The 27,335-nt window shown below is 43.6% G+C and overlaps 1 protein-coding gene across 1 annotated transcript in view; it reads right to left on the reverse strand.

Moving 5' to 3' along the window:
• si:dkey-21a6.5 (proprotein convertase subtilisin/kexin type 5) overlaps positions 1 to 11,255 on the reverse strand; it is a 64,541-nt gene extending 53,286 nt beyond the window's left edge. The window contains exon 1 of the mRNA XM_068029829.1: positions 11,034 to 11,255. Coding sequence (XP_067885930.1) covers positions 11,034 to 11,088 — 55 coding nt within the window. The 5' untranslated portion in view covers positions 11,089 to 11,255. The remainder of the gene's footprint in view (positions 1 to 11,033) is intronic.
• Between the last annotated feature and the right edge of the window lie 16,080 nt (positions 11,256 to 27,335).

The raw sequence follows: 27,335 nt of genomic DNA on the forward strand, positions 1-27,335 counted from the left end.
GGCCATTACTACTGGAAATGAATATAAATCAACCTGTCTGGTAGCTTAGACTATTATGAAGCTGTCTGACATGATGTGTCAATTATCCTCAGAAGGTGACTTTAAAACTTGTAGAAACCTGGTATGTAAATCCAGAGACCATGTATGGAGATGTAGGTACACATGTCTTTGAAGGAGCCATGATATGATGAGAAGGTAGTTTCAAAAAAACAGATGGGATCCTTGACTTTACTAATTGGGGCATAGAGTACAAAAGCAAGGACGTTATGGTAAACCTTTATAAAACTGAGACATGCAGAGTCTGAACCAGGAAAGGTTAGAATATTTAATCCAGTACCAGGGATGAGGGACTGGAGTTACATGGAGACACTGCAGAAGCTGGAGTTGCTCTCCTTGGAGCAGAGGGGGTTAAGGAGAGACCCATACACTGGATGTTAAATTGTCTCTTTTCCCAGTGAGGAGTGAGTCTCTGGAATACATTGTTGATTCTCTGCTGACTTTCAAGAGGGAGCTGGACCAGTTCCTGACGGAGACTGAAATCACATCATAAAAAAGGTTAAATGTCTTTTAAAGATAACACTTGCTCCATGTGATCTCCTGGACTGGTTTTGATTGCCTGAAGGGGTGGGAGGGGAATTTTCCAGAGTGTTTCCCCAGACTGGCTCTGGGTTGTTTCTATTTTTGTTTTACCTCTCCCAGGAGATTGTGGGGCTGCAGTGGAGGTCGGGGGGGGGGGGGGGGGGGGGGGGGGGGGGGGAAGAAATACATTTAGTCATGATGGTCCAGCCACCATGGTATTACAGTAGGTTTGATGGACCAGTTGGTCTTAGTCAAGCTTGTATGCTCATATTTCAAAATCAGCCTTTAGAGAAGCTGGCCTTAGTTTAGCAATTGGACAATGGTGTTGTCATTTCATACAGTTCATTGTGGTTTAAACCAGCCAATGTACCATTTGTACATTACTGGCTGATCAGCTCATATGACTAACTGGAAAACTGATGACTACCCACCTCCAAACAAAAAAAAATCCCCAAAGACCACAGGGGAATGTCAGATTTTGGTCACGGTCCAGAAATGGATAGAATTTGTTTTATTGTTCCACTTCTAGGGCAGTACAGTGATAAACACCGCAGCCTCACAGCTCCAGGGACCAGAGTTCAATTCTGGGTACTGCCTGTGCAGAGTTTGCAAGTTCTCCCTGTGACCGCGTGGGTTTTCGCCAGGTGCTCCAGTTTCCTCCCACAGCCAAAGGACTTGCAGGTGATAGGTAAATTGGCCATTGTAAATTGCCCCTAGTGTAGGTAGGTGGTAGGGAATATGGGATTACTGTAGGGTTAGTATAAATGGGTGGTTCTTGGTCGGCACAGACTCAGTGGGCCTAAGGGCCTGTTTCAGTGCTGTATCACTAAATAAATAAAAAAAGAGAACTTCTCATTATCTTTCTTTTCCATCTCAGAAAAATCAAGCAGAATATGGAGCAGTGTTGGCAAATTAAAATCAGACAAGCATTGGAGTTTTCAGGGCCACGCCTCAATATTGCAGTGGATATTGCAGTACATGATACTATTTATTTTAAAAAGTCTTAATGGAAATGATTGTGATGGGCTTCAAAGTTTTAGTGTCTGTTTCAGATGGAGTGGGGGAGGGGGGGTAAAAAAAAAAAAAAGAGGGAAAACACAAAATTCCCCAAAAGAATTTCAGCTGCAGTGTTGCTTTATGAATTTTAAACTCAAATTTGGTAATGTTATTCCACATTATCATTTACATTTTTAAATTTACCTGGGGGAGAATAATCACCAAAAAGAATTGCTCCCTGTTGATAAACACACATGTTGTTCAAGACTCTAGAATTGCTGTTTTTACACAATGAATTGAAGGGGTGGTGAGAAGAAAAAGTTCACTGAACGTCTGCTTTATCTTCCATATATTTTCATGGCTTCAAGAATTCTGTTCAGCAAGCCAACTCTACTGGAATACATCTCCATGCATTGCTCATCCCTGTATGCAAGCTTTCAGTCTTCCCTCCCTGCCAACCTCCCAAATCAGGTGCAAGGTAGGCAGTCATCACTTTGAAAATCTCCAGTGTTAGGCCCTATAGCTCTTCACTTAGTTTTCCCATTTGTTAAAAAGGGAAAAATCAATTTATTGTATTGCACATTCCATAAACTGGACCGCTCATTAAATATTTGATGGGCCAGTGGCCCAAGAAGTTGTCAGATTCTTCAGTTGTTCATTATTTACTGTGAATGGCTCAATTCCATTAGGAGATTCTGGATACTGCACCTCAGGAAGGATATACTCGCCTTGGAGGAGGTTAACAGTGAAAATTAGCCAAAATGTTACTGGGCTTAAAGGGTTAAATTATTAAAGCAGGTTGCATGAACTTGGCTTATATTCCCTTGCACCTAAAAAGGTTGAGGGATGATCCAAGAGAGATGTGTAAAAATGCTAAATGGATTCAATAGTCCAGATAGAGAGAGCAGGATTTCAATTCCCAGTTAAGAACCCTAGCGTCGCAGTGACTTCCGGGTCCTGATCCTGTACAGATGCAGGAACAATTACACTGACATGCATTCCAGACTCAGCAGCATTGACCAGTCAGTGGCGCAAATGGTAGAGAGGCATGTAGTGGATGCCAGCTGCACCCAAGCTGGTAGTCCCCTCCAGCAATCAAGGGTGCCATGAAAGGGCCGAGACGGCGACAAATGGTGACGAGGGGGCCACCCCTCAGCAGCTTGTCATGATGGGCCAAGTAGCCTCTTTGTGTCGTAAACTTTCTACGATTCTATGATCATCCACCTCCAGGGCATCTCCAACGGACGAAGCATCTGTGGAGTCATGCCCTGTGACTGAGGCTGTCCCTGCTGTGATGCTGGCGTCAGTCTTTGCAGGTGCCCCCTCCCCACTGCATCTCCATGAGGAGGACGACCAGACATCTCAGTCCCAAACAGGAGTGAGCAATCTGTCTCCACTGCATCCTCAGCCACAGAGGGGGCACCTCGTAGGTGTGGCAGTCCAAGGAGGCCACCACCACATCGGTAACGTCACTTTGCAGGTCACTTGGGTGCTCAGGATGTGAATAGCTAACTGAAGCAATAAAGCACTGGGATAGTTGTTGCACTAAGGTGGACTTGCGCGTTTCCAGTTCATGTTGGAATGGGAAGTGAGGGTTAGCAGAGCAATGGTATAAGCTGAAGATGGTGCAAGGTGGAAATTCTGGAGCCTCGCTGTTGCCTTCACCCGTTGCCCAGGGGTCTGCTTCTACTCAAAGATGCTGCTCATCGCTTGTTGGGTTAAGTTCAGAAAAGTGATTTTTTTTTTAAATAATGCCCTTTGACTGTGGAATGTACCTAAACACCCACCCCCCGTCCCACCAACCAACCCAACCCTCTCCAAAAAGCCCGAGTGAAGAGTGCAAAGATACGAAGGATATTTCTCACCATTGACCACAACCTCTTGCCTGTGAAAGAGATCCATCTCAGCCTTTTCTCTCTTCAATGCTGCCTTTTGCAGATCACTCCCCAGTATGTCACCGCCTTCTTCTCAATATTGTGGTTCTGATGGCACGTTGAACCCGAGCCTTAAAACTAAAATCAAAGTCTGTCCCCTAAATGAGTTGACAAGCTCAAGTGGCCATTTAAGCAGTTCCAGCTGGTCGCCTCTTCCAGCTCCTGTCAGCACCTTTCAAAATCTGAGCATGCCAGTCTCACGTCAGAAACCAGCACGCCAACCTGGGATGCGGGGTAGGTTTAAGCAACTGCCTGCCCCCGAACCTGCCCTCTCAGAGAAACTATTTCATCTGGTGGGGAATTCCAGAACAAGGGGGCACAATCCTAAAATGAGAGAGTTAGGCTGTTTAGGAATGAAATCAGGAAGCACTTTTGCCCCCACAGAAAGGGAAGTAGAAGAATTCTCTTGCAAAAGGCTGTGGATGTGGAATCAATTAATATTTAAAAACAGAACAGATTATTTATTAGGCAAAAGTATCAAGTGATATGGATCAAAGGTGGGTCAATGAACTTGTGCTGCAGATCAGCCATGATCCAATTGAATGGTCCTAAAACAGACTTGAGGGGCTGAATGGTCTTCTCCTGCCCCTATATTCATATGCTGGAGTTGATGAAAAAAATTCTATATCTCAACCACCTGATACAGTTAATACACAAAACTAGTCTAATGCAAATTTTCCTTCTTAACCTCAATGTTGATGGTAAGAAGCAACTAAGGCACACAAGAGTTCACTTTTGAATTACCAAGTACCCATCTTCAGTCAGCCGAGGAGCAGTGGTTGTGGAGAGGTGGCAGGGGAATTCGAAATTCAAGGGAGTTTTTCAAAACTGGATCCAGACTCTCCACTCCTCCAATGCTCAAACTTCAGTCAATTAAAAGTTGCAATGGCTTGCTGCAGCTGAAAATGGAAACTATAAACTTGGTGGATTGACTGCTAGTCAAAGCCAAGAGAAGAGCATTAGCACTAGCTAGTCAAGAGGGAAAAACCTGGACTTACAACTGAAACCAGGTGACAGTGTTTTTTTTTTAAAATAGAGTGTAGAACAAATAAAGTCATTTACTATACAAAGGACACACCACTACCCAAAAGTGTACACACTTTTTGACTTAACGTTTACAGAGGAAGAAGTTAAAAATAACCTTAGTAAAGCTTATAAATTGAAGTATTACTTCCTCATTTGGCTATAGCTGATTGTTGAGCAGATAAGCTGAATCCTATACCTGAGAGAAAACACATGAAAATTCAGTTCCAGCTTTCACAATGTTATCTGTCAGAGGGAAAGTACATGACTATTTTCTTCAGCTTTCTAAAAAGTATAAGGGGATCAGCTTTGATTATATTGCTGATTAACATTAGGGATTAGTCATTGGAAATTTAGCTAGAATCATGGGACAGCAGCAGTCAAGATGAAAGAGATTCGCTTTTGCAACACTTGTCTCAATCACCAGAAAACTAAGACAATGACAGTCAAGTATTAAATAAAAACTGATTTTCCCCTCTTAATATTCCCCAGGTTTTGGGGGCATCAGAGCCAGTGCAGATGCAATCAGCTTCTTCTAGGCTGCCAAATTAAGTGGTTCTAGGGAGCACAAGAATGTGTTTCAACAGCAATTGCTGAAAACTCGCACAATGACCCTAAAAGGGAAGAAAACAAATTTGAGCAGGATCAGGAGTATTAAAACGCTGCTCGCATTGTATCAGCTATAGCCAACTTGTAGCACAGCACTCCAGCCAATGTAACAGGAAAGCTCAACTTTTTACTGTCTTTAAAACGACAACTGACTGCATGAGCGATGGAATTCAGCAAAAGTTTTCGCAAACACTGGGAAAAGCATTTCTTACAAAGACTGCAGGTTGCTACGTCACAAGTCTCTAACTTTGATGAGAAATATTGCCAAAGGAAAAAGCAAAAAAAAAAAGAGAAGAAAATAAGGAAATGAAAGCACTTGCATTTAAACAGCAGCTTTCACATTAGAACACCCCACAGCACTTTACAACAAATGAAATACTTTTGAAGTGTAGTCACTGTTGTAATGTAGCAGCAACCAATTTGCACCCAGCAAGGTCCTAAAAACAGCAGAGATAAGTGACCAGATATTTTAAAGGTGATGTTTGTTGAAGGATAAATGTTGGTCAGGCCACTGTAAGGCATTTGGATATCTTATATTTTTGTTATGCTCGGAGACATTTATTAATAACTCTTGTATTTCTATTCATAAGTAAAATGTAACCAGTTGTGGTGTGGAGCAGCATGTGGGACTCACTGCGTGAAGATGTGGAGGTGAAGGACATTGGGACGAAGGGAGAAGAATTCTGACTGAAGACATCGCTGGGGTTCATATTGGACTTTTTATAAATAAAAAAAAAGGCAGTGTAACTGAACAAGGACCCCCACATGCACACAGACATGTCAGGACATGCCACTGATGTGGTAGCACGGGCTATTACAACATCAGACAGTCAATCTACAACCGCTCTCACAGCCTCTTAAAATGACTTGCTGCAAATGTGAGCTGCTGATGTGTTGAGGGCAATGAGGTGTCTGGGAACTTACAAACATACAAATTAGGAGGAGTAGGCCACTCAGCCGCTTGAGTCTGCTCCACCATTCAATAAGTTCATGACTGAACTGATTACTCCACATTCCCACCTACCCCAGATAACCTTCTACCCCCTTGCTTATCAAGAACGTATCTACCTCTGCTTTAAAAATATTCAAAGACTCTGCTTCCACTGCCTTTTGAGGAAGAGAATTCCAAAGACTCACGACCCTCAGAAAAAAAAATTCTCCTCATCTGTCTTAAGCAGGTCCAACAGTATACTTCCTAACCAACAAGATTTAAAGGATTGAGAAATAAACATAACTGCGGAAGGTGAATCATAACAAGAAATAGGAGAAGTAGACCAAATGGCCAATCGAGCCTACTTCACCATTCAATATGATCATGGCTGATCTTGGGCTTCAATTCCACTTTCCTGCTCACTCCCCATATCCCTCGATTCCTGCGAAAGCAAAAAAACCCCAGCCTTAAATGTATTCAATGATGGAACATCCACAACCCCCTGGGGTGGAGAATGCCAAAGATTCACAATCCTGAGTGTAGCAATTTCTCCTCGTCAGTCCTGAATGATAGTCTCAGGATAAGGGACCAGTGTTCTAGATTCCCTGACTAGTGGGAACAATCTCACAGCTTCTACCCTATCAAGCCCTTTCAGAATCTTGAATGTCTCAATTAGATCACCTCTCTCTTCTAAACTCGAGAAAATAGGCCCAATTTACTCAGCCTATCAAAGGACAACCCCCTCCCCACTCATCCCAAGGGCCAATTAAGTAAATCCTCACTGCACTGTCTTCAGTGCAAGTATATCCTTTCTTAAATGTGGAGACAAAAACTGCACAGTATTTCAGGCCATTAAAATCAAATCAGGTACAGAAAGAGGAAAAAGAAATTGGATTGAGAGAGCGCACAAGAGATTGGAAGGAAAAGAAAAAAGATTTTAAGAAACTTCAAATTTGGCATTTTTAAAATAACAATTTGCTACTAGTGGGAATGAGATGTGACTCCAGTTTAAATTGTTCACTTTTTGGTTCAACAAGTTTGATGGGCAGTCATTAATAATTATCACTGTTAATAGTGTACTTATGCATTAATTACAAGACTTAACTTTCTATGCTAAGTTTAATGGGTAATTAATGCAGAATGCAGAAGGAAGATTGCTATATACACACACACAGGAAAAACAGCCTCACCCCGCTATTTCTGATCATTGAGCAATGTGGCACCTTTCATAGCCTCAGCACTTCCTGAAGTGTTTCACAAATACTTGAGGTGTAGGCACTGTTGGAATGCTAGAAATCACAGCAGTCAATCTGCAAACAGCAGGATCCCACAAACAACAAGGAGACAAATGACCAGATAATCTGTTTTATTGATGTGGGTTGAGGGATGTTTGACAAGGACACCAGGCAAACTCCTTTTTCAAACTACACCACGGAATATATCTGAGTGGGCAGACAGGCCCAACTCACCCGAAACACAGCATTTCTATCACTGGAGCACTTCCTAGATTATGTGCTCAAGCCTTTGGAGTTGAGGTCAAATCCACTACCTTCCGAATCCAAAGGGAGAGTCCTACACTGTGCCACAGTTTGTACTTCAGTGATGACAATTTTGATGTCTTTATAATTGAGTGACTTAAGAATTTTCAATTTGTTTTTTTTTTAAATAATAAAAAAAAAGTGTTCTGGACTTCCATTGACAGCTGTGTTGCTGTTAATGGCTCAAAGGCTTCAGATAATTTTTGACAGTGTTGCAATGGAGGAAGTAATCATCTTCTGCAGTCTTTGGTCTTGTGCCGAGGGATTTGTTGTAATCAGGAACAAACAGCCATTACGCACCCAGATATTGCTCAAAATATAAACTATAGTTGACTCTTTGGGTTTAGAACGAGACAATGAACTCTATGCTCATTGACCTGCATTAGCTCGCGGTTAAGCAACGCCTCGATTTTCAAATTCTCATCTTTGTTTTCAAATCGCTCTATAGTCTGGCTCCTCCCATCGCTAATCTCCTCTAGCCCCACAACCACATATCTGGGATTCTCTAAATCTGGGTTCTTGAGCATCCCCGATTTTAATCTCGCCATCAGAGGTAGCTGTGCCTCCAGTTACCTGCGCCCTAAGCTCTGGAATTCCCTCAAAAAAAAACTCTGCCTGCTTTCCGCCTTTAAGGAGCATCTTAAAACCTACCTCTTTGACTGAGCTTTTGGTCATTTGCGCTAATATCTTCTCATGTGTCTCGCTGTCATTTTGTTTTTATAATGCCTCTTGAAACACCTTGGGATGTGTTATGTTAAAGGCACTATATACATACCAACTTAAATAAAAGCAAATGTTGGAAATCTGAAATAAAAAGAAATGCTGGAAATACTCAGCAGGTTGGGCTGTGGAGAGAGAAGCAGAGTTAACAGTTCAGGTCAGTGACCCTTCATCAGAACTGGCAGAGGCTTGAAATGCAATAGGTTTTAAGCAAATAAAGTGGGGATGGCGCAAGAGATAACCAGAAAGAGGTGTTGATAGGACAAGGTCACAGAATAATTGACCAGAAGGTCATGGAGCAAAGACAAATGGTATGTTAATGGTGTGCTGAAAGACAAAAAGTGTTAGTGCAGAAAGGGTGTTAATTGACAGAAAAATAGAACAACCTGGCCCAAAGCACAAACATGAAAAAAAAAGCACATGGTAAAAAACAACAAAAAGGCAAAAAATAGCTAAAAATAAAAGGGGGCCCAATCACGCTCTGAAATTATTGAACTCAATGTTCAGTCCGGCAGGCTGTAGTATACCTAAATCGGTAAATGAGATGCTGTTCCTCAAGCTTGCGTTGATGTTCACTGGAACACTGCAGCAATCCCAGGACAGAGATGTGGGCATCAAAGCAGTAGAGGGGAGGGGAGGTGGGGGGGGTGTTGGTGTTGAAATGGCCACCAACCAGAAGCTTGAGGTCATGCTTTCGGACTGAGTGGAGGTGTTCCACAAAGCGGTCACCCAATCTGCGTTTGGTCTCCCCAATGTAGAGGAGACCACATTGTGAGCAGCGAATACAGTATACTACATTGAAAGTACAAGTAAATTGCTGCTTCACCTGAAAGGAGTGTTTGGGGCCTGGGATAGTGAGGAGAGAGAGGAGGTAAATGGGCAGGTACTACACCTCCTGCGATTGCATGGGAAGGGGACAAGGTGTTGGGGATAATGGAGGAGAGGACCAGGGTGTCACGGAGGGAACGATCCCTTTGGAATGCTGACAGGGGAGGGTAAGATGCGTTTAGTAGTGGCATCACGCGGCAGAAATGAGGGAGGATGATCCTTTGGATATGGAGGCTGGTGGGGTGGAAAGTGAGGACAAGGGGAACCCTGTCGCAGTTCTGGGAGGGAGGGGAAGGGGTGAGGGTCGAGGTGCAGGAAATGGGCCGGACACAGTTGAGGCCCCGTCAACCAGTGTGGGGGAATCCTCGGTTGAGGAAAAGGGAAGACATATCAAAAGTGCTGTTGTGGAAGGTTGCATCATCAGAGCAGATGGTTCGGAGACGGAGAAACTGGGAGAATAGAATGGAGTCCTCACAGGAGGCAGGGTGTGAAGAAGTGTAGTCGAGGTAGCTGTGGAAGTTGGTGGGCTTATAATGAATATTAGTAGACAGCCTATCCCCAGAGATGGAGACAGAGAAGTTGAGGAAGGGAAGTCAGAAGGACCATGTAAAGGTTGAGAGAAGGGTGGAAATTAGAAGTAAAACATTAAACCACCAACAGTTAGTATGTATATTTGATATGAACTTCATCAGATGAATTTTGTCTCAGCATGAGAAGACTAAGTAGACCTGATAGAGGTCTCCAAATTACAAAAGAGTGATTGTGAAGAATCTGTTTCCATTTGTGGGAGAGTCCAGAACAAGATAGCCACTAATAGCTCAAATAATGAAATTTACAGAGACTAGTGAGAACGTGGACCACCATATGGTGTGATTGATGATTGACAGCATTGATATATTTATGGGGTGGCTTGATACATTCATGAGGGAGAAGGCAATGAGTGGGAAGAGGTTCATATGGAGTATAAACACTGGAATGTATAGACCAGTTGGCATAAATGGTCTGTACTGTACATTCTATGTAACTCCTACTGATTCAAGCAGCCCACAATATTCACTAACCCTTGCTCCAGACCTATGCTACATCTGGTCAATACCACCCAGTACTGAAGTATAAATTCATTTTGAAAACTTTAAAGAATTGGCATAAATTTGCTCTTAAAACACAATTTAACTTTGTGGTATTAAAACCAATTTCAATCCCTCAGGAATTCCAACATCACATTTCTTGTAACTAACTGAAATATAACTTCTGGACTTTCATTCTAACTGATCTGGGTAATTCCTGATTTAAAGCACTCATTTTGTTATTGCTTTGTTTATAAATGCACTCTTCAACTAACTAGCTCACCAGTAACTAGTTATCAACTGTACCCTTTATATCAATACCCAGTAACTCATTTTTAGCTGCACCCAGTGTCAGGTATCAGGTGTACCTTTATCTCCTCGCTCTCCCTACAGAAGTCTTAGCATTGAACACAAAAAAAAAGCCATTTTGCTATCTTCAGTTTGGATTTGGTTGAGTGAACACCTTTCCTCAAATTACAGGTTTTTGTAGTTTGTTCTGAAGCCGCAAGTCCCTTCACATTTGGAATAAAAGGGACAGGTTAACATTCCAGGAACCACTATGCACTGTCAACTTTGATTTTTAGATTTCTAGTATTTGTAGATACTTTTTCTTATTTCCAGTTTGTTTGGACAGAGAAAGAGGAAAAGAGCGAGTGCAGAGAGAAAGGGAAAAGGGGTCGCTATACGTTATTGCTTCTGTGATTATTAATATTTCAGCGTTAACTTCTGGAGTATTTACAAGATTTTAAAACAAAAAGAAATGTATAGCCAGTAAATAAAACCCGAACGTATAATAAATATTCCTTACCCACTAAAGACACCGCGATAAGAAGGGAGTAGTATCTGTGCTGCAGCTGTTTCATGATGTTTGTTTCTGTTCAACCTTGCTTGGTCGGTGGGAATTTCACTGGTGAACTACACTCGTTCTCTTCGTTTACTAGTCACAGCCTTTGCTACTCTCCGTTTTAACTACACTGTGACTGTGCCTAAAATACAAGTGAGGATGCAGCCGCGGCACCAAGTCTATCATATGATTCTCATCATGTGACAAGTCCCAATGTGGCAACCACTGTTTTGATTCCTCCCTCTCTGGAGGTGTGGTTTGTATTTTGCGGAAGCTTAGGAACAAAACTTTGTTCGCTTTAAAAAAAGGACGTTAGTGTAGATAGTTTCACTTCAATTGGCAAAACCATTCTTGAATGAATCTGGATATAATCTTTTGAAACAAATTTTATTTTGAGTTGCTTTCCTCCATTTTTAACAGCAACTGCCACTGAAGTCACTGTTCCCAGACTTCTACCCTGAAGCTGAAAGGACTAGTGGGAGGTAGATGTGCTTCATCGAACAGAACAGGATCAGACTGAGTGAGGTGGCAAACTAGTTTAAAAAAAAAAGCCGTGTTTACTTTACAAGACTAAATATGCCAAGTAACGTTTGCGGCAAGCAAGTGCCAGGCAATAACTTATCAAGAGAGAATCTAACCATCCCCCTTGACATTCATCAGCATTACCATCACTGAATGCCCCACCATCAAGAACCTGGGCAGTACCATTAACCAGAAACTGAACTGGACCAGCCATATAAATACTGTGGCTACAAAAGCAGGTCAGAGGCTGGGAATTGTGTGGTAACTCACCTCCTGACTCCCCAAAACCTGTCCACCATCTACAAAGCACAAGTCAGGAGTGTGATGGAATACTCTCCACTTGCCGGAATGGGTGCAGCTCCAACAACACTCAAGTAGCTCAACACCATCCAGGACAAAGCAGCCTGCTTGATTGGCACCCCATTCACCCCCTTAAACATTCACTCCCTCCAACACCAGCACACAGTAGCAACAGTATGTACCATCAAAAGATGCACTGCAGCAACTCACCAAGCCTCCTTCAACAGCCCCTTCCAAACCCACGACCTCTAGAAAGACAAGAGCAGGAGATACTGAGAATATCAGCACCTGCAAGTAAAGTCCGGAAAGAAAAACCCGACAAAACCACATTGGACCCGAGCCCGACCCAGCCCGAATCCTTCCATTTTTTTCCCGTGCCCGACCCGACCACCGGAATGTTCACTTTACCGACCTTCCAATTCCGAATCCATTTTTCACTTTTTCAGTTTGTGCAGATAAGCAACAAAAACTGTAATTGGACTTGAAAGGTTGTTCAAAAAGATGAAGATTGGAGCCACGAAGTCAGTGATTGTTTGGTCACGAGTTAGACAGAAACCCATGGAGTTGTGCCCAGTACTGTACTGTATGTGTGTAGACTAGAGTCCTGACAGTGATCATTTTTTTAAAATATAAACACTGTATATTTTATAATAATTAATCACTCAGGACCTTCCTGGTCTCTGCATCTCAGCTACTCACTGGATAAACTTGCAGCAAGTATTTCAGCCTGTAATGTATAATGATATTTTCTGAGCCTTTGGGCAATTACTGTGTTTATTTTAAGCAACACAGATACTGGTACAGTGTGGCACAACCTGTCTGAGCAAAACTCCATGGGTTTCTGTTTAATTCGTGACCAAACAATCACTGACCTTGTGGCTCCAATCTTCATCTTTTTAAACAACCTTTCAAGTCCAATTAATACTGTGTGTGTCCGGCCCGACCTGAACCCTGACCCGACCCGAGCCCGAAAGCCGGACCCGGAAGAGCGACCCAACCCAACCCGAACCCGACATGTCGTCAGATCCCATCGGGTTCGGGTCGGGTAGCAGGCCTTTCCCTGAAGGTTTCTCTCCAAGCCACACACTATTCTGACTTGGCACTATATCGCCGTTCCTTCACCGTCACTGGGTCAAAATCCTGGAAATCCCTCCCTAAAAGCACTTTTGGTGTACCTACACTGCATGGGACTGCAGCAGTTCAAAAAGGCAGCTTACCACCATCTTTTTTATTATTTGTTCTCGGGATGTGGGCAAGACCAGCATTTGTTGCCCATCCCTAGTTGCCCTTGAGGAGGTGGTGGCGAACTTATCACTCACATCCCAAGAAGAAATAATTTAAAAAAGCTAACCTTACTAGAAATGAATGAGATTTGATAAGTCCCTGGATATGTGGCCACTGAATGGTGATGTCAGGACCAATCTGTTAATGACTTTTGCTCCCTCACTGGCCTGAAATGTCTCAGAGTGAACTTGCCTCTCACCTGTGTGGAATAGAGTGTTTGTGATGTACGATTTTCTTTTTAACAAACTGTATCTCCAGTTTCCATCAGAAGCATTAATGCAAGGTTGTGGAGGCAGTGTCCTGAAACTCCTGATACATCACAGTTTTACAATAAATTACCTCTTCAGCATGAACTTTCAAGGCAGCTTCACCAGAGCCACTGGGAGTGTAGGCTGATGCTTGGGGTAAGAGCTCCCTATATCAGTATCCAACTCATCTTTACCAGAGCTTCCATGCACCCTCCACCTCCTCACCTCCACCATCATTCTGCTGTTCGGCTTTAACCATTATCCTTCCTTTAGACCCATCTATTATTTCCATACATGTCTCATTATCACTTCCTTTTGCCTTTCACCATCACTTTTGTAATTTAATTACACCTTCCCTCTACAGACCTTTCCCCTGTGTTCTTTTCCCTGGCTGTCTGTTGGTTAAAAGCTGATAAAATCTTTAGCATCTTCCAGATCTGACAAAAAGTCACAGACCTGAAACGTTATCTCTGTTTCTCTCGCCACAGATGTTGCCTGACCTGCTGAGTAGATTAGATTAGATTAGAGATACAGCACTGAAACAGGCCCTTCGGCCCACTGAGTCTGTGCCGACCATCAACCACCCATTTATACTAATCCTACACTAATCCCATTTTCCTACCAAACATCCCCACCTGTCCCTATATTTCCCTACCACCTACCTATACTAGTGACAATTTATAATGGCCAATTTACCTATCAACCTGCAAGTCTTTTGGCTTGTGGGAGGAAACCGGAGCACCCGGAGAAAACCCACGCAGACACAGGGAGAACTTGCAAACTCCACACAGGCAGTACCCGGAATCGAACCCGGGTCCCTGGAGCTGTGAGGCTGCGGTGCTAACCACTGCGCCACTGTGCCGCCCAGCACTTTCTGTTTCTGTTCCAGAGTTCCAGCATCCACAGTATTTTGTTTTCAGAAATAATGAGATTAATGTTTGGCAGAGTAGTGATGACTAATCAGGTCATTCTGAGTTAAGTCTCATCACCCACCAGCGTCCCTGGCTCAGATTGCCACCTATAGCAGTGGGATGCATTGAAGCCACAGGGTGTGTCACTCTGACTGCTCTTCCAGGGACTTGTGCCTGCTGGGGTGACCTTGGAAAGGTGTTAAACAGTGTTCGCCTGAAGCATTTCTCACTACATACACAGGTTGTATTGATTGATGGGCAGAATCAAATTCTAATTTAACATCATAATGTAATTTTACTTTTTTGGGCCAATGTTATTAATGGTGCCTTGCTCCTGATGGCACTTGATCATTTACTTTGCCCTAGGTAAGCCTTATTAGCCCCTTGAAAAGAATCACCCAACTGTTGCTTTAAATTGGATTCTGTCCTTTATCAATTGCAAAACACTTCAGGTTGCAAGCAATGGGCTTTACATGATCTGCCACGAAGTGAGCCCAGGTATTGAAAATAAATCCTTATATTTCAGCTTGCTGGATCAATCGCATGCTCACATGTGGTCATTTTGACTTTGGAAAGTTGTAAATGTTATTAGATCATGGTTTGGGCTATAAACTACCAAATAGATTTGTTAACAGTAAATAGATCATCAGAAGCAAAGATTTACATTTATCAGAATTACGGATTTAATAACCTAGGTTCTCCATTCCGAACTAGAAATACAACAGAGCATGCAATGCCTGCCCAGCATCACTCTGCTGTGATTTCCAGGGTCTGCCTCATTTAGCTCCAGGCAGCTTATTCATGGGAAGGCTGGCAATAGCAAGCCGACCCAGGACTTAAATGCCTGCAGCAGCTGAAAGGGGGAAGAATCATCATCAATATCTTTGCTGTGCTCAAGCAAGCACTTCTATGCAAAAACAATGTGTGGTCAGTTGAAGGACAAAGAGCCTTTTCCAATCCAGCTGTACGAATGCAACTGCAGGTTCCTCGACCCCCCTCTCGCTTAGACTCTGCTGCATGGAGCCCACAGCAACAGCGATGGAGTGCAAGTCAGATCGTATATGGCTCGAGTGCTCAAGCAGATTCGCCATGGAGCTCGCCAAACTCTCGACTGAGGAAGCCATACGCTCAAATGCCTGGGACATGGCAGACGTCATGGCACATGCAAAGCCATGCATGACCTCAAGCACGCTGACATATTTTCCACATGGCTTTGCTGCACATCCAGCAGACATCTTGTAGCAACAAACAGAGGATCATCATGAGCCTGGGGCTGAGCAGGGGCCTGGTCCTCAGCAGTCCTCTGATTGTCTGGGGACCCAGCTGGCACATGCTCCCTCAGCTGCTGGGATGTGTCTGTGTCGTGAACACCAGCTTGTGACCCAGATTCTAATCTTAAACCCCCCGCAGACCATGTAGATATATCTGTGCTGGGGGTGGTGGAAGAAGAGGCAGGTAACACTGCACCCTTTGGGACATAGAACCATAATGGCACAGAAGGTGGCCATTCAGCCCATCGTGTCTGTGCCGGCCAAAAAAACTAGCCGCCCAATCTAATCCCACCTTCCAGCATCTGGTCTATAACCTTGTAGGTGCATGTCCAGGTACCTTTTAAAAGAATTGAGGGTTTCTGCCTTCAAAACCATTCCTGGCAGCGAATTCCAGACACCCACCATCCTCTGGGTGAAAAGGTTTTTCCTCATGTCTACCAATCATCTTAAATCTGTGACATTGGCTTCTTCTTCCTCTTCAGAGGAGGATTCTTGGGCCACGTGGACACGTACAGTGGAGACACAAACAGAGGCACTTTAAGCATGTGCTTCACATGAGTTTGAACAATTTCCTTCCGTTTCCACATATGGCTGCGAGAGCAGAGGCGATACTTCATCCTTATGCCTTGTGACTCCTGCCTCGCCATCTCTGCTCGCCCTGCCTTCCCTCCTCTCTCACAATCTCAGAGGCCTCCTCCTCAGCTGTGGTTAGCGGCCTGAGATCAGGGACCCCTCCTCCCATCTTAGCATGCTCGCGCTGGTAGTGGCTTCGTTTCTCCTGCAACAGACAGTGCAGATATAATGACATCACAAATGATGCATCACAACATGCATCAAGATCACTCATTCTGCATTGGTTTTCACATGACACATCCAATCACATAAACAATGCCAATCTTCATCATTTAGTGAATGGCACCAAGGCTGCTCATCCATTCCACTGTATTCCTTGTGTACCCCCTGCCTTAAAGACACAGAGCCATGGAAGAAATCAATGGAGCAGCCTCGCCTGGACCTTTTAGCCTTGCTGATCTGAGCAAGTCATTGATTTGCTTGCGACACTACACTCATGTTCTTTGAGTTACCACACGACTCAAGACCTCCTCTGCTACCTTCATCCAGGCCACCTTGGTGAGGCGGGAAGGTCTTCGGACTCCATCCGCAGGGAAGAGGACCTCCTGCCTTTCCCTGATGGCTTGGAGGAGAACCTGCAGGGAGGTGTTACTGAACAGTGGTGTGGGACACTGCCTGCTGGCTACCATGTGATTCATTTTGGCTGTAGGGAAAATAAATGACGTGAAGTTGGTAGTGACTTTCACAAAATAAGGGAGGCAAAAACATTTTGATTTAAGTAAAATCTTCAATTTAAGTTATTCTGAAGATACTTACATGAAAGGAAGGCTGCTGCTCCTTGAGGCTACAAACACAGAATGTTTTATATCTGTGGCGATCACGGTGCTTTGGGCAGTGACAGCAGGTTCCACCAATGTAAGTCCGCCCCAAGCGCATGATCCCACGTGTTCCCCATGCCCGTTGCTGCACAGTTAATTTAAATACAAAATCGCGTGGGAAACGGGATTTGCGGCAGGAGCAGAATTTACAATAGCTTCCGGTCTCGGAGTTGGGAAAGCCGTGGCACCCATAAGATTCCACCCATTGTCTCCAATTCTGGGCATTGCACTTTAGGAAGGACATGAAGGGCTTGGAGAGGCTACAGATAAGAGTCAAAGAACAAAGAACAAAGAAAATTACAGCACAGGAACAGGCCCTTCGGCCCTCCAAGCCTGCGCCGATCCAGATCCTCTATCTAAACATGTCGCCTATTTTCTAAGGGTCTGTATCTCTTTTCTTCCTGCCCATTCATGTATCTGTCCAGATATATCTTAAAAGACGCCATCGTGCCCGCATCTACCACCTCCGCTGGCAACGCATTCCAGGCACCCACCACCCTCTGCGTAAAGAACATTCCACGCATATCCCCCCTAAACTTTTCCCCTTTCACTTTGAACTCGTGTCCTCTAGTAATTGAATCCCCCACTCTGGGAAAAAGCCTCTTGCTATCCACCCTGTCTATACCTCTCATGATTTTGTACACCTCAATCAGGTCCCCCCTCAACCTCCGTCTTTCTAATGAAAATAATCCTAATCTACTCAATCTCTCTTCATAGCTAGCGCCCTCCATACCAGGTAACATCCTGGTGAACCTCCTCTGCACTCTCTCCAAAACATCCACATCCTTTTGGTAATGTGGCGACCAGAACTGCACGCAGTATTCCAAATGTGGCCGAACCAAAGTCCTATACAACTGTAACATGACCTGCCAACTCTTGTACTCAATACCCCGTCCGATGAAGGAAAGCATGCCGTATGTCTTCTTGACCACTCTATTTGCCTGCGTTGCCACCTTCAGGGAACAGTGGACCTGAACACCCAAATCTCTCTGGACATCAATTTTCCCCAGGACTTTTCCATTTACTGTCACTCGAATGGTTCTAGGGTTGAGGAATTTCAGTTATATGGATAGACTGGAAATGTTGAGGTTGTTTTCCCTTAGAGCAGAGAAGGCTAATAGGAGATTTGATAGTGTTTAAAATCATGAAAGATTTAGATCGAGTAAATGAAGAGGAACTGTTTTTTAATGGCTGAAGGGTTGATAACCAGAAAGTGCAGATACAAGGTGATTGGCAAAAGAACCAGTAGTGACATGAGGGAAAAAAATTACAGACTACTTGGTTGGGATTTGGAATGCACTGCCTGATAGAATGCTGAATACAGATTCAATAGCAGTCTTCAAAAAGGAATTGGATAAATACACCAAGGAGAAAAAATTGCAGGGATATGGAAAAAGACTGAGGGCGAGGGACTAACTGGTTTGCTCTTTGAAAGAGTCAGTGCAGAGTCAATGGGCTGAATGGCCTTCTTCTGTGCTATACTATTCAACGGTGGGCCGAAGGGCCTGTTTCAGTGCTGTATCTCTCTATGACTCTCTGATTCTATGTCCTGTACTAAGCATGTCTGCTGTTTACAATGACCTATCCCCTCATCTTCTGTTAAAGTGTGTGGTATGCTTTTAATAGCAGTGCTCAGAAGGTAATATAGTGCCTTTGCATCTCCCCAATCTTCCCCGGCACATGTTCTGTTACTCAACCCATTACATTCTTCCTTCTCACAGAAAGCCTTACATGATATATGTTGCATCACCTGTTGTATTGCATCATTGTAAGCTGCATGCTGATAACAGTGCGTTATCGCATGTCACGCAAACCAATGGTAACTGGCCCTTTTGCTTTTTTTTTAAGGACTAGACAGCTCATAACAATCAGGAGAGATCCACAGCAGCTGACAGCTCCCAAATCTTCAACCTCCCACTCTCTATAACAATTAAATTGCAATTACAACATGGAAAGAGGCCATTTGGCCTAATCAATTCATGTTGCTGTTTATACTTCACAGGAGCAATGATCCTAATCCTATGTTCCTATATCCCTTCATATCCCCTTCCCTTCAGCTATCTATCTTTCCTAGGGTTTGCTATCTCCAGTTGGACCTAATGCTGGAGGCTCAGTCACATGACATTCAGGCACATGCAGTCTGCAGAAGAGTGTGCGTGTGAATATATTTCCCAGTAAATGCTCTGGAGTTTAGTTGGATGACTTTCTGGGTGATAGCATTGGTGATAGAATTGTAATGCTATCTGATTACAAAGTCCAGAGCACTTATTTCTACCAACAAAGTCACTCACAAATATTTAGATCCACAGATGTTCAAATCAGACAGACGTGGCAACAGGTGATATCTTACAACAGATATCTTACAAGGCTTTCTGTGAGGAGGAAGAATGCAATGGGCTGAGTAACAGAACATGTGTAGAGGAAGACTGGGGAGATGTAAAGATGTTACCTTCTGAACACTGCTATTAAAAGCATACGACCAGCACGGTCATACCTTTGCCAGTATTATTTGGAGAAATAAAACTGGTGAAACAGATTGTAAATCCACTGAGATTAGGTTTTTTTAAGAGTGGTGGGAAATTATGAGTCAGCAAATCTGAACAAGTCGTGAGGGAGGGTGATCCTCAGTGATGGTTACATTTTTTTAAAAGAGAAGCTTACATTGTACCTAATGGGTTTTTGAACTTATCACATGCAGAAATACCTCTCCTACTTTTCTTTCTAAGGGTTTTCTCAGGATTGAAACTAACAACATCAGAAAACACTGGAAAGACTGCTCAGAACTCTGGAAAGGTCCATTTCCATCGACCTTTGTTCTTTCCCAGTACGAGCCGGAATGCTGAAATATTTTGCTCCCAGGTCACCAGCAGCCATGTCCGGGAGATCGATCATCCATTTCGGGAGAGTCCCAACCAATCCAGGAGGATTGGTAACCATAATCTAACCTGTTCTTAAATGTTGCTATGGTCTCTGCTTCAAACAGACTCCGGTAGAGGATTCTACAGCATTACTATCCTCGGTCTACAAAGGATTGTCCTCCTATTCGGTTCTCTCATTCCAGACCCTTTCCATCATTGGAAACAGTCTGTTTCCATCTCCCTTGTCTCTTCACCTCTATCAAACCATACTGTAATCGCCTCTGGTCTAATGAAAACAGCCCCAATAACGATCGACATCCTGGGGAGGAAGGTCAGAGAAGGAAGTCAGCGTGCTTGTGACAGCTGTAGATTCATGATACATTTCACTCCTTTACTGAAAGTGACGCATGAACTCTCTACTCAGGAAGCCATTCTGAGCTCACTTCTTTTTCTTCTTAAAATAGGCCACAGGTGGAAGGCACCTGTGAATTCGCCATTGGCACCACTTCACTCACTCCCTAACTGACAGCTGACACACACAGAGTTAGAGTGGGTGAGCCAGAAAAGAGACACATTGGGTGACACACAAAACAAGAATGTACAGGTGATGGCACATGACAACAACAGCTGGTATTTACATAGTGCCTTTAATATAGAATACATCCCGAGGCCCCTCACAGAGGCATAATCAGATAAAATATGTACATTGAGCCAAAGAAGAAGTATTAGGAGAGGTAATCAAAGGCTTGGTACATAGGTGGGTTTTAAAGGGGGAGAAGGAGGTAGAGGAGTTGGAAACTAACACGTATAACTGCACAGGGCCTCAGTTTAATGTCTGATTCAAAAGACAGCACCACTGACAATGTAGTGCTCCCTCAATACTGCAAGGAATTACCAACCTAGAACGCACTACATGCTGACTGACAGGTGAGAGTGCTCCCATTGAGCCAAGCTGACAATTAATTTTCAGTTTTCCATTCTGATTGGTAACCACTCGAATCAGTTCTCCTGCATAAACCCACTATTGTGCTCAGAGGTTCAAAATATAACATAATTATAGCTGCTCCCCAGGTACTTGATGTATGCATTTGTGGTTAGGGGGAATTCCAGTATTTAGGGTATTCACATCATGAAAAAGGAGAAAGTAAGGGAATTTCCAGTTTTGATTTTGTTTAGCTCCGAGCTGGCATTTTCCTCGTTCCCATTCTTCAAGATGACAGCGGTGACCAGTGAAGTCGGGTAGTCAGAGGTGTGAAGTTTCAACAGCAGCTGCTTACCTCTCTGAATTATTTATTTATTCATTCATTCACAGGAATGTGGGCATCGCTGGCAAAGCCAGCTTATGTTGTGCATCCCTAATTGCTCTGCTCTGCTAGGCTGCATGGTTTTAGCTGGTTAAATTCCCATAGTATCCTGCGCATACTGGGAGATCCCTAGCTTTGGCTCCTACCGACCTGAACCTAAGTAAGCGAGATTTAGGTATTTGGCGTATTTCTCTGTAGATAGACAGTATGAGCTCTACATGGGGCAAACAAATTTCTGTAGATAGTAGCTTGGTCTGCTCCTAAACATGTTGATATGGGTTTTTCCACATGTATTTTTAACTGACTGGTTTTAAAAAAAAATTCAAAATGACCTCCCTGAAAGCGTGCACTGTTACGTCTATCATTTATTTTCATTTTCAAAAAATGTGTGAAAAGATGTAGAATGCACAAGACATGCAAAGAGCTGTGCAAGGGAGAGAAACTTCTCTGCTGTGTTAGTTATTTTATGCTCCTTGCTGCAATGTCATTTTCAGTAACACAATCAATATATTGAGGCAGTCTTTGGCTTTGAACTTATCTCAAAGCAGCAAATCGCTGATTCTGCACAGTGTCTGCAGGGACTGTTTCAATTGATCAATTTGCTGTTCATTGGTGATTTCATGGTAGCTAAGAGACAGTTAGTTATTTAATGTGACATTTTCTCTGATGCATGAGCAAGACTAGTACAGCTGTTAGGATTTTGCAATTCACATTTCTGTACTTATGCCCATCTAGATTAAAAACAGGCCTCTGAAAAATGTTCATGATGGATATTGCTTGTATCTATTGAACAACTAAATAACAGCATTGGTGGAATCAGCAATGTGAAGGATTACAGACACAAACTCACACCTGTTCTATTCTGTGACATCGTCCCAGTTGAGGGATGAATGTCAGCAAGTTCACCAGGTGACCTCTGTTGCTTTTCTTCAAATACTACCACAAGATATTTTACATCCGCATTAATAGACAAAAGGAGTGTGTCCGACACTCCCTTATTACTGCACTGAAGTGTTAGCCTAGAATTATATATTTAAGAGGCTCAGCTCACAGCCTTCAGACTTCAGAGTGCTACCAACTGAGTCAAACTGATAGCTACAATAATGGGAGAAATTAGTCATCTCATGGCTGATGGTTTGAATGAGACCTCCAGCTTCAAGCTGTAAAACCAAAGTGAGTGCAAAGGAAAACAATATATTTAATTCCATTTTATAAGTTACTATACATTTGATTGTCCAATTTCATGATTGCCTCTCCCACTGCTCCCAAAAGAATTTAGACAGATCATTTGTGACAAAAAAAACCTTTAATATTCATTTTACAGCTTCTGAGCTTAGAGTCATAGAGTCATAGAGTAGTACAGCATAGAAACAGGCCCTTCGGCCCACCGCGTCCATGCCAACCATAATGTCTGTCTATACTAATCCCACCTGCCTGCATTAATTCCATATCCCTCTATGTCTTGCTCATTCAAGTACCTGTCCAGATACCTCTTAAATGTCGCTAGTTCCTGCCTCCACCACCTCCTCAGGCAGCTCATTCCAGATACCCACTATTCTTTGTGTGAAAAATTTACCCCTTTGATCCCTTTTAAACCTCCTCCCTCTCACTTTAAATCTATGCCCTCTAGTTTTAGTCACCCCTACCATGGGAAACAGACTCTGGCTATCTATCCCATCTATGCCTCTCATAATTTTAGATACCTCTATCATGTCCCCTCTCAGCCTCCTTCGTTCCAGGGAAAACAGACCCAGCCTATCCAATCTCTCTTTATAACTCAAGCCCTCCAAACCAGGCAACATCCTTGTGAATCTTTTCTGCACCCTCTGTAGCTTAATCACATCTTTCCTGTAGTGTGGCGACCAGAACTGCACACAGTACTCCAAATGCGGCCTAACCAAAATTATGTACAACTGTAACATGACGTCCCAACTCTTGTATTCAACGGCTTGGCTGATGAAGGAAAGCATGCCATACGCCTTCTTCACCACCTTGTCTACCTGTGTTGCCACTTTCAGGGAGCTATGTACTTGCACCCCAAGGTCTCTCTGCTCAACAACACTCCCCAGGGCCCTGCCATTCACTGTATATGTCCTGCCCCAGGTTTAACTTCCCAAAATGCATCACTTCACACTTGTCTGCGTTAAATTCCTTTTGCCACTCCCTTGCCCACTTTCCCAGTTGATCTATATCCTGTTGTAACCTTAGACGACCTTCTTCACTGTCCACTATACCACCAATTTTGGTGTCATCTGCAAACTTACTAATCATGCCCCTTACATTCACATCCAAGTCATTAATATATATGACAAACAACAGAGGGCCCAGCACCGATCCCTGCGGCACACCACTGGTCACCGGCCTCCAATCTGAAAAACAGTCCTCCACTACCACCCTCTGCCTCCTTTAACCAAGCCAATTTTGTATCCAATTTGCTAGCTCACCCTGGATCCCATGTGTTCGAACCTTCTGGACCAGCCTACCATACGGACCTTGTCTTTGAACACTAAAGAGAAAGATCAAAGGGAAAAGATGGACGTAAGGAAAACTTTCACATGCAATGCTCTCCTTAGGGGAACTATGCCCAGACTAAGAAATTAAAGAGACACAAAGTTTGGTCGCAACAGTAACCAAACATCGGAATCATTTTGGTGATTGAATAGCGGGGGCATTGGTTGTTAAATTAAATTTAGCAAAATAAAAATGTATTTTTGTAAAAAAACTGAATAGAAATATTTATATTGATTATATATTTTCTGCATTTTTCCAAGTACAATAACTACTTTTAGGGTTTTCCTAACTTAAAATTTAACTGTGCCGAGTCCTCAATTTAACATTGGCTACAGAATAACAGTGACTGTTGTATGATTGCCGTAAGAGTGATGTCCCTTTAAGATCACAGTATGCTAATGGACTAAGTACCAGGATGCAATCATGTGACTACAAGCCAGCATCACTCTGCACTGTAACATCTAGAGGAAGGTTCTGTAAATAGTTTGCTCTGTACTGTACATTCTAGTTTAGTTGTTAATAAACCTGATAGAGGTCTTCAACAAACTGGACTCCATGTATCTCATTTATGTTGCATAAGACAACATAAACAACTCATTACACGGTGGCCGCTGTGGTGAGAAGACACAGTCTAAGTTTGACGACCACGGGTGCAACAGCTGTGAAAATGACCCTGCCTACAGCCGCAAGAGAGCAAGTTACCAAGAAATACAGGCCCAAACAGTGGAAAGCAAAAAAATCTTACCTCCCGCTCAGGAAGACAGAGCTCAAAACGACAGGTTGCAAGTAAATTCCTGCAATTGGGTGCATCATTGTGCCGATGGTCGAGGAATCCCCATTTATAAAAAGCTTTGAAACGCTTTAAAAATTTTATTTTTTTCAAAGGCTCCATGGGAGAGAGAAAAAATAACGGGGAAAACCCGATTCCTCTCCCAGGCTGATCGAGATCGGTGCCATTACAGGAGGTGTCCGATAGCAAAAAGCGCAGAAAACCCTCGAACACTGCAGAGTCTCCAGTCATGCAGCCAAAGTTTAAAAAGTCATTAAACTACTTGAGCACCAAGAAGAGATTCCATTCACACAGCCACAACTTTAAAAAAAATTAAACCACTCGAGCATCAAGAACATAAACTCATGCAAAAAAAGGTGATTGAACAGCTCTGTAAACAGACAAGCTTAAGTGCTGCAAGCAAGATAAATACAGAACACTATCAAACACCTGCACCTCTCTATACAAGCAGCCAGTAAACAACAGAGAAGGTCTTAAAGGGGAAATAGTGCAGAGTCATAGAACAAGACTTAAAGCAAGTTTTAAGCAAAAGCAAAGCAGAAAAATGGATACCAAATTTCCCAGCATGAACTGGAAAGCCATTGATACCCTGTCCAAGTTCAAACTTTTTAAACAGAGAATTCAATTATGTTTCACAGACCAAGTGATTGTGGAACCATAGAAGCAGGCTGTAAAATATTGATAGCAGTTGGAAATGAGGGATTATACAGAATCAATACCTCTGGCTCATCTGGAGAGGACCAGAAAGATCCCACAAAGATATAGGAAGTGCTAGAAGATCAGCTCTGAACTTTAGAATTCACTGCCTGGAATTCATGTCCTACAGGCAACAGCCACAGGAATCAATAGATCAGTTTGTCAGTAGATGCTGTAGTAAGGGCAACGAATGCGATTTTTCAGAAACTGAGCTGTCAGAGCGACTAAACACCCATTGAAGCGTTTCAGAAAGACCTGTTGGGGAAAAAGAAAGGGCATAGCATTGATGCGCTGCTAGAAGATGGCGGGAAATATGAAGCCATTGTAGCTGGACAACATTATCTGCAAGCACTAGGTGCAGCCAACAGTATCGGCATGATAACCAGGTCCCAAAAAGCAAGCAAACTGTGTGGTGTGTGGTTTGCCCCATTCACCACAAAGTTGCCCTGCATTTCAAGATCTGTGCAAGGCGTGCAGTGCAAAAGGACACTGGGCCCGCCTATGCAAGAAATCTGGTTTCAAAGATGCAGCCAGAACTAACAGTAGGACACAAGCAAACAAAAGGCAGGCACAGCAACAGAGCAACAGCAGTAAAGAGAGATCCAGAGACCTGTGTAAACACAAGCTGATACACGAAGTCCACAGTGAAACAGATCTGAGACAAGACTCAAAGCAGAGCAATTCTCAGACAGAAGACGAGCAGGTGTTTCACATTGTGAACCTGACACATTGGGCTGAATTTTACCAGCCCCCCGATGTTGGAGGTCGTGGCGGTGAGGCCTGGAAAATACTTCCGGGAGAGGACCACCATGGGCCTCGAGACCAGGAAAGCCCCACCTCATTTTACTGGCGGTGGCAAGACCTCGTGGTGGCCCCCCCCCCCCCCCACTGCTCATTAAATATTTAAATCAATGCATAAACACTTACCTTGTCCTGACAGCCTTCCCATGCCGATATTCTGGCCGGTGGCTGGAACCTCCGAGCCTTCAGATCTCTGAACGGAGATCCGAGGTGTGACACTGGTAGGGAGGGGTGAGGAGTGAATTTTTCAGGGTGGCGGGGGGCTGGGGTACGGCAAAAACAAGCGCGACTGGTTGAGTGGATGGTGGGAAGGGGTTGAAGATTAAAGTAAAGAAAGTCCGGGGGTGAAAGGTTGTGTCGAAAATCTACTTTTTTGTGGTGGTGGGGGGGGGGGGGGGGGAGAGGACAAATTATAAACTGATTATTCATTGGGTGGGAGAGGGGATTGGAAGTGTGAATAAAATTTTATTTCAATTTTTTCACAAACCTATCGCTTTAAATATTTAAATGACCCTGAAGGACTTGAAGCCCTTTAAAAATGGCACCGGTGGTGGCGCCGGACGCCGTTGCTGGGGAAAGAGCGCCTGCCCCCTCTATGTCATCAGGGGTGGGTGGTCTGTTGCCTCCATTTTAACGAGCCACCGCGGCAACTCCGCAGTGCACGTCTTGCGCATGCGCTACGCACTTTTTGAAGCTCGCCGCCGAGAACCGTAGAGAGCTATAAACATTCAACCCATTGTGTTGATGAAGTCCAACAACTAGATGCTTTCACTATTATTAACATCATGTGCCCCAAGAAAGTGAGCAAATACACACTCAGGGTTAAGATTGACACTGGTGCCAGTGCAAATATCCTACCAGTCAGAATCCTGAAGGATATGTACCGGAGTCGTTGGAAATTAATGATACAACCGACAACTGCAAAGTTATCTGCATACAATGGGTCACCATCCCTTGCAGTGCCATATTAACAAATGCAATGCAGCTATGGCAAGTCGGCATGGAAACCACAAATATTTTACCTGGTAGACACAAATGGACAGCAGTGGCAGGACTACCATCGTGTAAGGACTTCAACATTGTGACTATCCATGAGGTCACCAAGGTACCCATTACAGCAGAAGAGACTAAGGGTACCCACATTGAGTCACAGTTCCTCCAGGATCTAAGTAGTTCTGGTTTGGAGAGTATCAGCCTCTTCTCAGAAACGCCACACCAAGAAAATGAAGATCCAAACTCAGATTGCGAAAGTTCTTTGTCAACAGGCAGTGTTTCCTCGCGCTCCAGCAACTCAGAAGAAGAGATTGACGTTGTAACTA

Source organism: Heterodontus francisci, chromosome 1 (genome assembly GCF_036365525.1).
Source record: "Heterodontus francisci isolate sHetFra1 chromosome 1, sHetFra1.hap1, whole genome shotgun sequence".
In the NCBI taxonomy this organism is placed as follows: domain Eukaryota; kingdom Metazoa; phylum Chordata; class Chondrichthyes; order Heterodontiformes; family Heterodontidae; genus Heterodontus; species Heterodontus francisci.